At 38.7% G+C, this 14,155-nt stretch overlaps 4 protein-coding genes across 4 annotated transcripts; 3 read left to right on the top strand and 1 right to left on the bottom strand.

Annotated features, from left to right (window-relative positions):
* Nucleotides 1-2,971: 2,971 nt before the first annotated feature.
* Nucleotides 2,972-4,683, bottom strand: LOC113728474 (transcription factor DYT1-like). The gene is made up of 4 exons (XM_072078851.1): nt 4,334-4,683; nt 3,974-4,150; nt 3,676-3,852; nt 2,972-3,466 (listed from the first exon to the last, which is right to left on the bottom strand). Exons 1-4 carry the CDS (start codon nt 4,508-4,510, stop codon nt 3,395-3,397), a joined length of 603 nt encoding a protein of 200 aa, XP_071934952.1. The 5' UTR covers nt 4,511-4,683; the 3' UTR covers nt 2,972-3,394.
* Nucleotides 4,684-6,394: 1,711 nt separating this feature from the next.
* LOC113730857 (small ribosomal subunit protein mS78 (rPPR3a)-like) lies at nt 6,395-8,071 on the top strand. The gene has a single exon (XM_027255813.2). The coding sequence runs from the start codon at nt 6,609-6,611 to the stop codon at nt 7,752-7,754; it is 1,146 nt and encodes a 381-aa protein (XP_027111614.1). The 5' UTR covers nt 6,395-6,608; the 3' UTR covers nt 7,755-8,071.
* Nucleotides 8,072-10,077: 2,006 nt separating this feature from the next.
* On the top strand, nt 10,078-11,571 carry LOC113728534 (small ribosomal subunit protein mS78 (rPPR3a)-like). Its single transcript, XM_027252932.2, has one exon. It carries the CDS (start codon nt 10,189-10,191, stop codon nt 11,308-11,310), a length of 1,122 nt encoding a protein of 373 aa, XP_027108733.1. The 5' UTR covers nt 10,078-10,188; the 3' UTR covers nt 11,311-11,571.
* Nucleotides 11,572-12,033: 462 nt separating this feature from the next.
* LOC113728533 (small ribosomal subunit protein mS86 (rPPR1)) lies at nt 12,034-13,212 on the top strand. The gene has a single exon (XM_027252931.1). The coding sequence runs from the start codon at nt 12,034-12,036 to the stop codon at nt 13,210-13,212; it is 1,179 nt and encodes a 392-aa protein (XP_027108732.1).
* Nucleotides 13,213-14,155: the final 943 nt, after the last annotated feature.

The raw sequence follows: 14,155 nt of genomic DNA, 5'->3' as shown, positions 1-14,155 counted from the left end.
CCATGAAATGCAAAGCAAGTGGTCTTTGAGTAGAAAGAGAGTGAAATCTGATGAAGGTATGATTTATGATTGTTTAAATTGGTTTGGTTGTTATTGATTTGTTTAATTTTTTTTTTTAAGGGAAGAATTGGAGAAGAGAGGGACCGGCATAGCAACCCATATGGTTCCCAATTGCAGCAAGCCCATCATTACAATCCCACTAAATCGCATTGGTCCATAACCCGTCTACAAGTACCATAGTCCAGACCTGCTTTTATTAGGAGTCGTTCCAAGGACATGGAACTAATTTATTTATTTATTTATTTTTTGAATAATCTACATTATTTCTATCCTATGGGAGAGATAGCGCGTCTGAATTATTTAGGGTGACAAAATTAAAACAAGAGACTAACCTGAAAAAAAATAATAATAAAATTGGAGATGACTGAATGAGGATTAGCTTCATTGTATTCAATTCCTAGCAGGATATATGATTAAATCTCATAATATTACGAAAGGAAACTATGTGCAAAAAATGCCAAAAAAAAAAAGAAAAGAGAAGTGATTATATCTTTTAAAGTCATGATCTGTTATTTTACTGAATCTCACTGATTATTTATTGTTCAGATCTCACAGGTAACATCAATAGATGAAATCTAATTAATGAAAGAGAAATTAATCATCGATCCTAACCTGAAAAAACAATTTAAAAAAAAAACTACAAGAATCGGGGAGGCAAAGAGAATTTAATAGACAAAATTTCTTCTGCAAATCTACTACGAGTCGACACTTTGTGAATCATCTCATCTTCTACCTTTGGTGCCTATGCTTCTAAAACCTCTACAAACTTAGTACCAATAAAGGCTTCAGTCTAGACTCTCAGCCGTGATGTTTCTGATTGTTTCTTGTTACACGGATATAACAAAAAATCGCAACAGCCAAAGAAATAGCAAATCCACCAAGGATCATGTCTCCACCAGCCACAGATTTGTCGAAAAAATGGTGTCTGCTTCTTATATGCGTGATCGCAGGATATTCATTTGATCCCGGGTTCATTCTACCACCTGATGGAGCTGGAGCTGGAGCTGGAGATGGAGAATGAGGAGGAGAAGGAATAGGAGCTGCGATGTTTGGAAAGGCTCCTACTCTTCTGGTGCCGTGCGCATATCCGATAAAGATGCATAGCTCAGATAACACAAGAGAAACAAGAAGAAGCCTAGCCATGAGAGGTCATGCATGCGCAGAAGAATGTTTTCTTAGTTCACTGAATCAATGAGTAGATTTATATGCATGGTAGACGAAACAGGAAAAAATTCCTGAGCGTGCCTTTGTTTGGAATATTTTAAGAGAAAGTAGGTGAAGCTTCAGTGACTTCGAACTTTAAAACTTACATAATGATTTCAGATTTCCATTTGGAATGGGCTGTATCTTTGGATCTTATGGTGGTAATTTACCAAGGGAGGTGTGGTTTGGGGAAGTTCGTTCTGGGATATTGAGATTCATTGGATCTTCCTTGAACACTCCTGGATGGAGGACTGGTCAGAAATAGAATAATGCGAGGTTAAACACAACTGCCTTTTGACCCGCAAGTTCCAAGATTGCCCATATAATGAAGAATTATTCTGTGCAAGGAAACTAAGAGCCCGTTTGGATTGCTATTTTCGTAGAATTTTTGTAGAAAAATGTACTGTAATGATTTGATATACATGAGGTTAAAAGTTGATTACAAAATGTGTTTACAGAAAACGTAAAAAATTTTTTGGGAAAAATAGCGATCCAATTTCATGATTTCTTCTGTGATTGTTAAACATTCTCGTGGACTTGAATTCATAGGCTCTGGCATTTGCTTTTAGCCTGGTTAGCAGTTTAGCCACGGAAATGTTGGATCAAAGACAAACTTGATTTAAGTTTCTTACCATAATTTATTGTATGGATTACGTGAATATTAGATTTGACTATGGTGAAAAAAAAAATCAGATCAAATAATGAGACAATATTTAAAATTAATCATGGTAAGACTGTATGTTCTTCCTATGCCGATGCAGAGATATATATGTTTACATATTCTCTACTTGGATTGTGGAGTTCGTGGATTTGCATGCCCAGCTTTAACTTCGTCAACCCTCTCTTCAAGAATTGCAAAGATGGTGATGTTTTGTCAACTCTTAAATTCCTTGAAATAAATCAATGTCATTCGACTTGATAAATCCTGTCACCACCACCACCACCAAAGAATTAAGGATATGAAAACTGAAAACTGAAGGTATTCACATACAATGACACCAAAAATCTTACTCTAATTTTACACTGTAGCATATGGAGAAATGCTCATGATCCATGCCAAAGCCCCCACCATCTCTATGTGGTTTTCTTTCTCCCCAAAAAATGCTCAGGAAGTGCAGGTAAAAGGGCAAATGTCATGTCCTCTATGCAGTTGACACAATCTCCAGTCCTAAATAATCAAACCAATCTTTAGAGATGACCATCAAGTGGAAGCTGGTAAATGGTAATAACCTATCATAAGCAAGAAATTTCTGCCTTGCAGGTTAGTTTTTCTTGTTTATGTCTACTGTCATATACAATTGCTCCTTCTTGGTCATGAAATCAGGGAAACCATAAGCAACCGCATTGACCAAAGATAAATGTGCAGCCATAAAATTCATGCTGCGGTCGTGGAGTACAAAGATAAATGTGCGCTGCAGCTCTGTGGCTGAAACCATCTCATGTGCGTCCAAGTCTGTCGCAGAGTCTCTAAGTCCTGCAATCCTTTCTAGGATGTAGAATTAGTGTTTTTTTTTTCACCATCAAGATAGAAAAGGAATCAATTAACTACATAGCTACACACACAATAGAACCAAGGAAAATATCATACGTCATTTAATTTGGATCAGGTTGATCCTTTCATGTTTATCCCACTTATACAGAACATTTTCTGCGGGAGTGAGAAAATGGCAAAAGAAGGGAGAAATGGGAAACCTTTTCGCAGTACCAGTTTGTTGGCATCCATTAAAGGTCTACAATCCATTGAGAGGTTCATCCCAAGCATGAGGCAGAGAAACTGAGAAACAGATGTATACAATTATCGATTTAGCCTAACCAAATCTCTTCTTGTGTTTTTGTATACTTCAAAGTTCTCTGCTTATAAAGTTTCATAATTCAATAACTATCTCGGGAAGCACTCGAATCGTTACAATTATCCATCTTTCATTTAGGTTAAAAGCAATTACATGATTTTTGGACTGAAGCTCCAATGAGCACTTAAAATATTCCAGATAGGAAGCAGAAAACAGAATTAAAACCCTGCGTTGTTTTGGAACTTCATCTTGGGATATTTGAAGATCATTCTAATTTGATATTAACTGGTTGCAAGACAAACATGCAACTGAGGGCTCACACAATGATCACTGTGACTGTATTATATGCGTCTGGTGGTCTCTAGTAAGAAATTTTTGATTTGGTCTACTTCAACACATCCATCATGAATTGCCTGAAATTCAGAAGAAAAGAATGAGATCGATACTCTGGCCATAGGTAGCTAAGAATTCCAATGCGAAAAACACTCTAAAAGACTGATGTCTTTCTTTGGTGACATTAGCACAGTAGTCCTGGTGAAGACTTAACCTGTTTGATTCGCATTCCAAATTCTAGAGGAAGAGTTTGAACTTTTAAGCGGCTGAAATGAGAATTAATATGTACCTCGACGCAAGAAGTAACACAAAGTGCTCCTTTGACCGTAGTAACACTAACATCTTTGGGATCATATCCAATGACACTAATGGCCTCCATCAATTTAGTAAATCCTCCAATTTTCTTCTGGAAAACTACTTGAATCCAGAGCTTGGCTCCATTAAGGCGAGTAACCTTAACTTCTGTCTGTTGCCGGCAAGAAATACAGCGATAAAGTAGGTAAAATACGGGAAAAAAGTTTTGCAATCTTCAAAACGATTATATTATATTGCTACTAAGATCCGTTAAGGTGTTAATAAGGTGGTACCTCAATTCCCCAGTTCTTCATTTCTTTTGCAGGATCAGTAACGTATTTATTTTGGCTTTCCAAGTCCTCTTTAAGAGTTATGTCCATCTGACAAAGTTGGTCACTAAGATCTCTCACCGTATTCTGTAGCTCCTCGATGTAATCTATTGCATCAGTTATTATCGTAGCCTTGTTCATCTGCACAAAGCATACAAGTTTGAGTCAGGTAACTGGTCAATGAATTTGCATCCAGAAAATCAATCTGGTGGAAATCATGTTCCAGCTCAAACTTCTGTACCTATCCATATATGAGATCATATCTGGATAGGTTACAGAAACAATTATATTTCAAAGAAATTAAAAGGGTTTTCGGATGATTGCATTGGTGATGTTTGGGACTAGTGAGCGTAGCTCGAGCAGCCTATCACTGAGTTTCCGCCGCCGCTTCCTTTCTGCCTCAAGGTTCTTTGATTTAAACTCCTTGTGCTCATCCTCGCACTCATTTCCTTCTTCAGATGCGCAATAATCATCGTAGGCAGAGTCGCCAAGTCCTGCCATCACTTTGAGTAAAATTATATGGACACTAATATGAATGACTTTTTAAGTTATTGAGTTACAAGGAAAAAACGCAGCTGAGAAAAGTGTGTTTATATAACTAGCAGTCACACTGGTAGGGGAGAGAGAAGGGGAAGAGGGAATCTTTTAGTTAGAGTTTGTTGGGCATCCTTCCATGGTCTAACATGATCAAATGCGATTGAGGTGTAAGAGTTGCTCATTTTAGGCATGACTGAGAGAGATTGTGCACTACTCAGAGCCAGCAGTGTAGAGTGCTTACAATTTGACTGGAAAATGTTGCAGCAATAATTGGACACCGCCAGTTTTCTGATTCCTTGTGCTATTGGACCAGGTTAACCACTTGATCAGAATGTTTAACTCTCACATTTTGTCAAGTACGGACCAAGTGCTTATCTTTTCCTATTGAATTTTTAGAGAGAAGTTAGTTTGTTACCATCTCAATTATTTGGAAAATCGACAATTATAAAGAGTTGCAAGACTAGTGCTAGCTAGATACAAGCCTATAACAGAAAATACGTAGGGAAAAGTGGACACTAAAATATTTTCGTATGCATTGCGCTGTACCGCTGCAAGATGAGCTGCAAAATCTGTTTCTCATAAAGTGCTCCTACTCACACTGCCAACATTAGTAGAGGAGAGAGAAGGGGGCAAAAAGATATAGCATATGAAATGTTTTAATAAAAGTGCCTTATTTGTCTGATGATTTAAGTTAACGGTTCCATCGACAATTTTTTCGTGTTTAAATAGTTGAATCGTTGAGTTGTTGTTTGATCAACGGGTTTATTATCTGTCCAATTTAAATTAAAAATCGGCCCAACTAAGTGTCCGATTCATCAATTTGAACGGTTGAACAGACAGGGGAACTGACAAGCGTAACAACAACGGCCAAACTCATCCCAAGGATGATAATGCTACTTAGCAGGTAAATTTGATTAAGGAAACCATTGTGAGCTATAAAAAAAAAAGAGTATTTAGTGAAATTACAGTTGAACCAAATTACAAAAACATTACACTAAACAAAATTCAACACCTCACGAATTACCAAATTGCTCTAAAATAGATGAAACTTGTAGTAAGATAGATAAAGCCTGCCACTAGCATCCAATTAATGCTACTTGCACCCAAAAGCCCTCAAATATAGGGATTGCATCCAATAAAAGTTTCAAATAAGCAGATGGATTTATTTAGAGAAAGATAGCCTAAGATCCATATACATATGCATGTAAGGAAGTAAGAAGAGCAATTTATCTGGATGACCCCTGAACTTTTGGAATCGTTAATTTTTGGCCATCGAACTATCTAAGGTTTAGATTTCGACCCTTTTCGTTAGATTTGATTGTTAACTATGCCTCTTTCTTTTGTCTCGTAAATCGTGTGAGCACTCAGATCTATCATATTTAACAATTAAATCTAACGGAGTGGTTCGAAATCCAAATTTTAGATAGTTCAGTGGTTAAAACCAGACTTTTAATAATTCAATGGTCAAACTTCACGGTTCCATCCAGATAATTTGCTCAAATAAGAAAACATATGTGCATGTACATTGAAGCAAAAATTTTACATGCATATGCAAATAAAGAGAAAAGCAAATCACTTGTACAGAAATACAAATGAGAGTGGTGAAGATATACGCTCAAGATTGTGGACTTATTTTGGCTTGTTTAAATACACCTTGGGCAAAGGATGTTAGTTTGGAACTTGATAAATGGTATAAATTAGTTTCTTTTGTTTTTTTTTTTTTGAGTATTGTGGAACATTACATTTCGTTTCCTTTCCTTTCCCTTCATCAGTTGTATTAGATAACTTTTTAGTTAAATTTAGCATACAAAATTTATTATGAGCTCCGGAGAGTTAATTTTGGAATTATAGATTCGGAGCTCCACCTTGGGAAGGTATAAGAAGTTTATTGAAATTTAGAAGATTGTGAGCTCCACTTTTCGTTCTAAAAAATGATTTGTATTTAACCCAAGCGACGGCCGTTTAGAAGTAGTTAACTCTGAGTTTCGGTAAATAGTAGGCTTCGCTTCTCTTCGCATGATTTCTCATTTCCATCCTCCAAAACCCGCCACAAAAGCCACCAATGTCGTTCCCCTTCTGCCTCCTCCGCCGTGTTTACTCCACTGCTGTGGCCAACCCCTCAAGTGCCTCCGTCAAGGCCATCTCTGAAGATCTGTTCAAAGAGCGTAACCTCAAAAGACTCGTGGAAAAGTTCAAGCAACACTCCAACTCGGACCGCTTTCGGACGAAAATCGGCGTCTATGAGAACACAGTTCGACGCTTGGCCTCTGCCAAACACTACAAGTGGATCGAAGAGATTCTCGAGTACCAGAAACAGTTCAAGATCGACCTCTCTAAAGAAGGGTTTTCGGTTCGGCTTATGTGTTTGTATGGGAAATCGGGCATGTTTGAGCATGCCCAGAAGGTGTTCGACGCAATGCCTGAATGGAATTGCGAAAGAACTGTGAGATCCGTGAATGCCCTTTTGGGAGCTTGTGTTAATTCGGGAAAGTTTGATGAAATTGATGGGTTGTTTAAGGAGTTACCAGAGAAGTTGAAAGTTAAGCCGGACACGGTTTCATATAATACAGTGATCAAAGGGTTGTCTGAGATGGGTGCGCTGGATAAGAGCATTTCGATGGTTGATGAGATGGAAAAGAATGGGTTAAAGCCTGACTTGATTACCTTTAACACGATTCTTGATGCATTGTACTCAAACAGTAAGTTTGATGATGGTGAAAAAATGTGGAGTCGAATGGTGTCAAATAATGTGGTTCCAGATATTAGGACATACAATGCACGGCTTACTGGATTGGTTAGTCAGGGTAGGATTGTAGAGGCCGTTGACTTGTTTGGCCAATTAGGAATTAAGGAAATAAAGGTAGATGTTTTTAGCTATTGTGCCTTGCTTAACGGTTACTGTAAAGAAGGCAATTTAGAGGAGGTGAAGAGGTGGTACAGGGAGCTCGTTGCTAATGAGTGTGTTCCAAATAAAGTAGTATACTGGACTGTCGTTTCATTTGCTTGTGAGAAGGGTGACTATGATTGGGCTTTTCAGCTTTGCCAGGATATTTTCAAGAGGAAGTGTATTGTTGACATAATCTTGTTGCAGAGAGTTGTGGACGGTTTGGTAAAGGAATCAAAGATAGCTAAGGCTAAGCAGGTTGTGCAAATGGGAAAGTCGAATGGTTTCAAGCAATACATGCTGAAATTGCCATCAGAGGAGTAGAGCGGTAGTGAAGGTTCGCTTGTTGGCTGTCCGTGCCTTTATTCTGTTTTGCTGGCTGAACAATGTCATGTCATGGCAGTCGAAGGAATGTTGGCAGTATTGTTTCACAAGTCTGAAGCTTTACTAATATGCTACAACCTATGTTTGTTTGCATCTGTAAAAGACTCTTAGTTCCAATAGACCAGTTTTCTTGCTTCTTTTCCTTTCTTAACGATGGACTTCTGCAGAAGGTAACAGTCGGATTGAGGACTAAAAGGAACTCATTTCTGATACAATTATCTAGAGAATTATGCAATGACTGATCTTGTCAGTTTATAGTTGCTTGATCTTTTTTAGATTCTCCATGAGGACTGATTTTACATCATGTCATGCAATCATTCAATTGATTAAAGAATTTCATGAAATAAAAAGGAAACTATGTCATGTAATCACTCAATTGATTCAAGTACTTTCAAAAGGAAAACTAACTATACATTACAATGTTGAGAAATGTGATTTTCAGATGGTTGCTATTGTTGTTAAGTTGCATGCTTATGGTGTACATTTCTGTTTACCCTTCATTGTGCTGCATTGAAGTACTATATTATGCATTTTAGAGGAAATTGTGGAATGAATAAAAGGATTTAAGTTTTTCTTATTTCACTAATTGTCGGTTTAAATCCGAGATGTATTTATTTTTGTGTTGATTGGTACTTTATACATTATAAAATCCATGGTTTTTAAGGAACTTGACACTCACGAAGTTGTGCTGTTTCAACCTGTTACTTTAGGATGCTTCTGAAGCTAATGATTTGTAGGTGCATTATATGCAACAAGGTCACAGTCACTGCTGCCTCCTTGGAGTTAATACTGTGTTCTTGACCACTTGCTTGTGTATAACTCATCAAAATTGCGGGTAATTTTTCTTGCTCAAGTTTTGTAAGGTGTGAAGAAAATGGAAGTAGGAAAGATATTGTAACACATTATTCAATTTGGGTAAATTAAATCATCAAATTTTGTGAAATGATGGTGGTGTTGTTGGAGGTACTCTTGAGTTGTTAGCACTTCCAGTTCAGATCTTGGGCAATGTTCCTGTTATTGGATGTGTTCCAAGATCTGCGTGTTTCACAAAAACAAAAGGTCTGATTAGCACAGCGAAGGAAAATGGTTCAATTTTCCAGAAGCGCAGTGGAAGAAGGGTCATTGGTGTAACCAGTCATTTCATGTTGAATATAACTACATTGGTAGGACATTAAAGCAACCAAACGATTTCTGATTCTGTGTTTGGCTGTTCAAATGTTGTGTTGAAGCTGCATAAGTGACATTTCTGAAATAATCTACAAGAAATGACCATATTCCTGGCTTTTACTTTTGACAATTTAGAATTATCCATTGTGTTAATGGCCTTGGAGCAAAGTGGAACCGGAAGCTCAGAAGTTAACCAGTGCTTCCTGCAACAGAGATACATCTCTTTGCTTTTCAGGACACAGGATTTGATATTACTGTTGTGTAGGTAAGGTATTCACAAGGTCATGATTGTGACCTTAAATATGTAATGGGTAAGAGGATTGGTCCTCGGACCAACTGGCCGCCCCGATTATACTATATATTGTTAACCATTATCTCTTCTTTGAACCATGATAAAAACAGTTAGTAATACATTAAAGAGCAAAGAGATGTGAAGGGATGGATTTCAAGTGACGTGTTTTTCAAATACTCTCTCAATTTTAACACTTGACGGATTTCAAATCCAAATCTATTCTTATTAGTTTATTAAAACAACCTCAAGGGATTTGGGTGAATTCCTCCGGCCAAACACACCATGAAATCATTGGCCTTTTGCGATCAAATTATAATAAAAATTCTAACACAGTTTATATAATTTTTGACTGATTGAGTCAAGGTAACTCTGAACTGTGAGTTATGAAAGGGAGTCAAGGTAACTCTGAACTGGGATCCTGTCTCGGGGAGTCTGGGGGGTCTTTATCTCTTAGCAGCGGGGCACCCTGTGGGGTTAAGTTCCCACATCGCTTGGGGGGGTTTGGGGGGTTTAGTAGTTAAGTGCTGCGGAGCACTTCAAAAGTTGCCGGCTTTTGAAGTGTCTTCGCAGAGTCCATTTATCGAAACACTCATACAAAAAACTGTGAGTTATGAAAGGGAGTCAAGGTAACTCTGAACTGGGACCAAAAGTCCAGCATGGTAAGTGGCCCAGTTAGTCCGTAGTTTGTATGTTTAGATGACTCAAACTTGAATTAGATAATTTGGGCCGGACGTTACAAACCGTCCCCTGGCATGACTTCCATTAGGGACCCCCCCCCCCCCCCCTTTTTTTTTTTTTCTTTTTTCGGAAGGATCTTATCTTGGGGACTTCTATAAGTTCTATCTCAGCTTTTAAAGACTTTTCGTTTGAAAAAGATTAACCGACCGACCGCCTAGCGCTTAACGGGCAGCTCGAATGTCTTCCACCGCCTTCAACCGTCTTCGCGGCTTATTCTCCAAATCACCCTCTCCCATCATCACCACCATCAAGGCTAATCGAGCTGCTGAAATCCGGGCTGCCATTTCCTCCAAGGACAAAAAGATCTTATCCTTAGTGAAAAAATTCAAGGAAACCACGGACAATCCCAGATTCCGCCGATACCGCCACTACTATGAAGCCACTGTCCTCCGCCTTGCCAGAGAGCAACATTTCTCCGCTATCCAGGATATCCTCGAACACCAAAAGAAGTACCCTGATATCATGGATCAGAAGTTTGCAGTCCGCCTGATTTGTCTATATGGTAAGGCCAAAATGGCTGACGATGCCCAGAAGCTGTTTGATGAATTGCCTAGCTTGAATTGTGAACGGACTGTTGTTTCCTTCAATGCCCTTTTGGGGGCTTGCGTGAAGTCGAAGAATTTCAATAAAGTCACTGAGTTGTTTAAGGAATTACCCGAGAAATTGTCGATAGAACCTGATGTTGTTTCATATAATACGGTTATTAAAGCCTTGTGTGACGTGGGTTCTGTAGATTCTGCCATTGTTGTGATGAATGAGATGGAGAGCAGTAATATTCAGCCTAATGTAGTCACTTTCAACACTCTTTTAGATGCATTTTATAAGAACAACAGGATTGAAGAGGCAGAAAAGTTGTGGTGTTTGATGGAGAAGAAAAATGTGTTGGCTAACGTTAGGACTTATAACTCAAGATTGCGGGGTTTGGTTGCTGATAATCGAGTTTCAGATGCCGCCGAGTTGATCAAGGAAATGGGGAAAAAGGGGGTGAAACCTGATAATTATAGTTTCAATGCTCTGATGAAAGGGTTTGTTGATGTTGGGAATCTTGAAGAGGCTAAGGTTTGGTATAAGAAGATGATGAGGAATGGATGCGGTCCAGACAGGGCAACTTTTGGCATGCTTATTCCATTTGCTTGTGACAAGGATGATTTTGATTATGCATTCGAGTTGTGCAACGCCGCGGTAAAAGCAAAGCAATCTGTTTATAATTCCGTAGTCCAGAGGGTCGCTGATGGGTTAGTTGAGAGATCCAAGAACAATGAAGCACAAAAGCTAATGAAGATGGCTAAATTGAAATAACCACTTATGTTCTATTAAAATGATAGCACCAACTCTTGAAAAGTGTGGTTTTGACCCTTCGTCTGATCCTTTTTTGATCTGTACTACGTTGCTGCAATCTTTTGCTATAGTTTTTGGTTGAGCCCGGTGTTAGATGCGTTAATATCAATTCTACGGGGATATTGGTTAACTCTTCGTGAGATGAAAGTTTCAGAAATCTTAATTGCCATTCAGTGTTTAAGATGTATAATATATATAATGATTTCAAGTTATATTCGTTTATGGAGTACGGTATTATTTGACTATGAAATAAGGTTTTTTTTTTTCCACTTGCATTCAACCCATCTAATGTTTAATTGCACATGTTAGTATTAGTAATATATAGTGAAGTAGTTGTTGATCCACTTTTATAGTTCTTAAATATTCTTTTACCAATACAAAATAGCTCGATTTAAAATCATTAAAACATGGTTTTTAGAAGATTGAACAATGAACAATTATTGAAACCTTCCTGACGAATCACCAAAGATTCGATTCAAACTTGGATCAATGCCACATACCCCAAAAGGGCCAATTACAACCTGAATTCTGTTATATATGACTGCCTTTGTTCCTTTACTCTACCCTTCTGCGGGGATCACAAAAGATGCTGAGTGGTCATAGCCGAGCTTGATTTTTCCGGCTTCCCTCATTGGAAAAAGTTTATACTAGTATTAAACATTAACCAATGAGCAGCAAGCCGGAATGTCTTCCACCAACATCAACCGTCTCCGCAGCCTGTTCTCCAGAGTCCCTTCTCCCACCTCATTTGGCCATAAACTGACCACCCCTCAAACCCCCACCAACACTAAACTGACCCCTAAAGCTGAAACCCCAGTTCCCATTTCCTCTCAAGACAAAAAAATCAATTCATTGGTGAACAAATTCAAGAAATCCACTGACAATCCCATATTCCGTCGATACCACCACGAACATTATGAAGCCACTGTCCGCCGCCTTGCTGACGGCAGACATTTCTCCGCTATCAAAGATATCCTTGAGCACCAAAAGAAGTACCCTGACATCAGGGATGAAATGTTTGCAGTCCGCCTCATCAGTCTTTACGGAATAGCCAAAATGCTTGATGAGGCCCAGAAGCTGTTCGATGAAATGACTAGCTTGAATTGTGAACGGACGCTTCGTTCGTTCAATGCCCTTTTGGAGGCTTGCGTTCATTCCAAGAATTTTGATAAAGTCAGGGAATTGTTCAAGGAATTACCTGAGAAATTGCCCTTGAAACCTGACGTTGTTTCGTATAATATTGTTGTTAGAGCTTTATGTCATATGGGTTCTCCTGATTCTGCGGTGGCGCTGATGGATGAGATGGAAAGAAATCATGTCAAGCCTAATGCAGTAACTTTCAACACGCTTTTAGATGCATTTAATAAGAAGAACAGGGTTGAGGAGGCAGAAAGGTTGTGGGGTTTGATGGAGAAGAAAAATGTGACGCCTAATGCTGGGAGTTATAACTCAAGATTGCATGGTTTGGTTGTCGATGGTCGAATTCTAGATGCTGTTCTCTTGATTGAGGAAATGAGCAAAAAGGGGGTGAAGATGAATATTTTTTGTTACAATGCTGTGATGAAAGGGTTTGTTGGTGCTGGAAACGTAAACGAGGCTAAAGTTTGGTATAAGAAGATGGCGGCAAATGAACTTAGACTTCGTCCGAACTGGGCAACATACAGCATGCTTATTCCATTTGCTTGTGACAAGGATGATTTTGATTATGCATTTGAGTTGTGCGCCGATGCAATAAGAAAGAAGCGAACGGTTGATATATTCGTAGTTCAGAGGGTCATTGATGGATTAGTCGCGAGATCAAAGAATGATGAAGCAGAAATCCTCATGGAGATGGCAAATTTCAAACAGTCACTTGTATATTAGACTCCCAAGTGAAATTCCTTGGGGATAATGATGTTTGTTCATTTTTCACTTGAAATTTTGGCACGGAGATTGGAAGAAGAGGCATTTTCAGTTTAGAACCTCCCGTAGCGTATGATGTAGCTCATGATTTGGCTACTCATCTTATTTAAGGCTTACCTCTTAGACGCATCACTTCTGGTTTTGCATAGCTGAAGATAATGTACGCATTGCTCTACAGTTCAGTCAAATGAGCAAGTATCAAAGTAAAACTCCTAATATCATGCCTGGGAATGACAAGAGAGAAGACTTAAGATTTTTCATTCGACTGTTAGGCCCGCAGCTCATTCTGTTATTATGTAGTGAAATGTGTTTACATGGTAGTTGGATTGCCAGTGACTGTGCAATTCTTGCGCCTTTTACACTGATCTCTAGAGATTTCTTAAATTGACTGTGGTTTGTGCAATTTTACGCAGTAGTTGGCTGGTTGATTTGGCTGTCATTTTGTGCACTTTGTACTTGTAGACTGTGGATGTGCATGGTTCAGGTCATGCAGCAAGTCTGGAACCCTATCATTCGGATGTAAAAGCGGGCCCTGAACTTGCATCCACCTGATGCAGAATGGAGGCGAGAGTCACTGAGTCAGTCCAATTCAACCTTGTCTGCAGGCTAATAAGAGACCCTTAAGCTAGGATTTGGAATATATAATAAGCTCTTGCTCGGACATATTTGCGAACCAGACTGTATAATCAGTTTTGTCAGCATGTAATGTAATATAGATCCATTTGGGCTTAGCCCCAAATCTCTATCTTCTGCTGAGGCCCATAGGGAAGACATACAGAGTTGGGACCTGTGCGAACATGGATGATCAGGCCTCTTTCGTCCCAGATACGGGCCATTGATTGGCTGTTCTTGGAAATGTATATTCTCAACGGCAGAAGAATTCAAAAAATTATTGAAAGGAAAA

This window comes from Coffea arabica, chromosome 2e (genome assembly GCF_036785885.1).
Source record: "Coffea arabica cultivar ET-39 chromosome 2e, Coffea Arabica ET-39 HiFi, whole genome shotgun sequence".
NCBI lineage: Eukaryota > Viridiplantae > Streptophyta > Magnoliopsida > Gentianales > Rubiaceae > Coffea > Coffea arabica.
Note: the sequence above shows the minus strand (reverse complement) of the source record. Positions and strands in the feature narration are given on the sequence as shown.